At 36.1% G+C, this 2,532-nt stretch overlaps 1 protein-coding gene across 1 annotated transcript; it reads right to left on the minus strand.

Annotated features, from left to right (window-relative positions):
* Window positions 1-659: 659 nt before the first annotated feature.
* LOC149265425 (uncharacterized) lies at window positions 660-1,759 on the minus strand. The gene is made up of 3 exons (XM_089393036.1): window positions 1,565-1,759; window positions 1,364-1,427; window positions 660-1,250 (listed from the first exon to the last, which is right to left on the minus strand). The coding sequence occupies exons 1-3, from the start codon at window positions 1,736-1,738 to the stop codon at window positions 1,168-1,170; spliced, it is 321 nt and encodes a 106-aa protein (XP_089249162.1). The 5' UTR covers window positions 1,739-1,759; the 3' UTR covers window positions 660-1,167.
* Between the last annotated feature and the right edge of the window lie 773 nt (window positions 1,760-2,532).

Below are 2,532 nucleotides of genomic sequence, written 5' to 3' on the forward strand. Positions count from 1 at the left end.
GAAATGAATCCAGGTCTCTGTTGCTTGTAAAGGTAAAAGAATATTTACTATCAGTAACCAGAACTAAGAGCATTGTAGTACTAGTTATTAAGCAAGGGATTAGAGACTATCCGCTGTAAGCGTTACAAATAAATGTAGGAAAACTGATACATATTATCAGTACAGAAATTAGTGCTTGCGGACTATCTGACATAAATATAAACATTGCAAGTTAGGCGCATGAAAACCGATGCATATTAATGGAATAGAAAATTAGTGCATGCCTCTGCATGGAAACTGAGAACGTGCTATATACATAGAAATTGTACAAGTTCTGGAAGATAGTAACTGTATGAACCCAGAAGATATTACGGAAAACAATGTTGTAATGAGAGTTATTGCAAGTTATTAACGTGATATAATCAAAGCTACGTTACAAACCCCGGACGAGGGTTTACATTCCTACTTAACCAGACCGGAAGATTAGCTAACATATAGCAATACAAGAAAGCCATTCACATGTTACCGTGTATAAGGCTAACGTTACAAAGATGCGAAACTAAATAATATACATGTAACAACCCTGACATTTACCGGTCATTACAAACGACTGTACACGGAAAGGCGGTCACTACACTCATATACCGAGTGCAGGACTTGCTCTAAATGCCGCTTTTAAACAAATATGAAACAAATAAAGTCTTTGCATGAATCGAATGCAAGTTAGACATTGAGATTTATACCGTAAATAATGCATGCCGGTCTAGTAAACCCATAGGGTAGTATCATACCGCTAAGCAAAAGGGAAATGATTATACAGTAAATACATTGGCATGTAAATCTTACATACAAAACCGGTAGCATAAAGACCAAGATGGCCATTAAAGAAAAAAACATTGACATAATCTGTGAGCTGAAAGTAAGTTATTCATTAAATAAAATTGCGAGCTGTTAACATAGCCATGTAAGAAGTCCTAGCAAGGAAGAAATAGCTGTAGAACCAGCGAAATAGTTCAACCACTCCGAAGCATTTAACTCCATTAAACTGTTAATAGCTCGAGGGAAGCTTTTAAAACGAATATACAGACATTGACTCATTCAAACCCTATCAGGAGATCTTAGCCAAATCAAATGTACAATATATATATGTAGATGGCATGTAAGCCATGATCAGTACCTAGCTAAACCCTAAAAGGCTAATGCAGTACAGGTCCGGCATGAAGAGGCCGTCTGCATAGCGTAACCAGGGTTTGGAAAAATGGTAGCCAGACCTGAGACATGTAATAGAAGGTCATGAGCCACGTCTCGGCCAGAAGACAATGCATCCAACTCCACATTTAAACCATTCTTATCAAGGGAAAAACATTAAACGAGATAAGCATACCTGTGAAACCTTTAACCGGCAAATCCTCCTGCAGGCGGTAGGAAACTGTGGACGGAAAACCCACCTGCACATGACTACACACAGTGAACATTCTGAAACAGTCGGGGTATTCAGAGGGTTTCAAGGAATACGAAATACATCTCCGAGGAACCTGACTGTAAAAATAAATTACCAGACTTGATAACGTGAGCAGACTATTACCTGAACAGCAAGGTAGGAACCGGAGAGGTTGCAGAGAGAACTGTCGAGTTGTGGAGGAGCTCGACTGCAGCTGCAGAGTGCAAATGAACTAATCCGATGAATCCGGTGTCTTAAGTATTGACTGCCAAACCCTAAGCAGATCTGAGCCATCCGATGGGGTTGATAGATCTCCATCGTCCGATTAGGCGGGAGGACCTGGCGTGAAACCCACAGTGGGTCAACCCTCCGGTAGCCACATGGTATCACGTGAAACTGAGCCACTTGGCCACGGAATGGGTGAGATGGGTTATTACCTCTTCACCATCTGGCACTTAAGCAAATAATGCGAGCCGGGTATGACGAATAAGGTTCAACCTTAACATCAAAGTTTACATGATACCCAAATGTATTTGCGTCGGTGGTAAGTCATGTTCAATGGGAGTTGTTGTTTAGTTTAAGGTTATATATATATATTTACATGCGTATGAGCCTGAGTGAAGGCCTTAGTTATATGATTTGTTTTATTAGTTAGGGGGTGGGTTAATAAGTTAACCACCATTACAATTTTTTTTTTTATTATACATATTATGTTAATGAGATCCTGACAAAAATTTATTTCTTTTTCAAAATTGTAAACTTAATCTACATTTTCTTTTTTATGTTTAAGGTGGATTTACTATTTTTCTTACAGTAAACTAAAATAATTTATATTAAGTATTAAAATTATTTTTGATATTAATAATCTCAAACTATATAAATTCTATTTTAATGTTGGATTTAAAAATTAGAATTACTTATATATTTAGTAACTTACTCTTTGTTAAAACATTGACTTTTATAATTTAATGATTAGAAATCATCTAGCTTAGAAATAATTACATTCTTTAAATTTATTAGATTTGTCTAGAATAACTAAATTATTTAATTATGGATCTATGAAAATATAAATACTATTTTTATTGGAAAATTGTAAACTTAAACTACATTTT

The sequence above is a fragment of the Pinus tabuliformis genome, chromosome 6, assembly GCF_031772625.1.
Source record: "Pinus tabuliformis cultivar Carrire ecotype Pingquan chromosome 6, CPIR1, whole genome shotgun sequence".
Lineage (NCBI taxonomy): Eukaryota > Viridiplantae > Streptophyta > Pinopsida > Pinales > Pinaceae > Pinus > Pinus tabuliformis.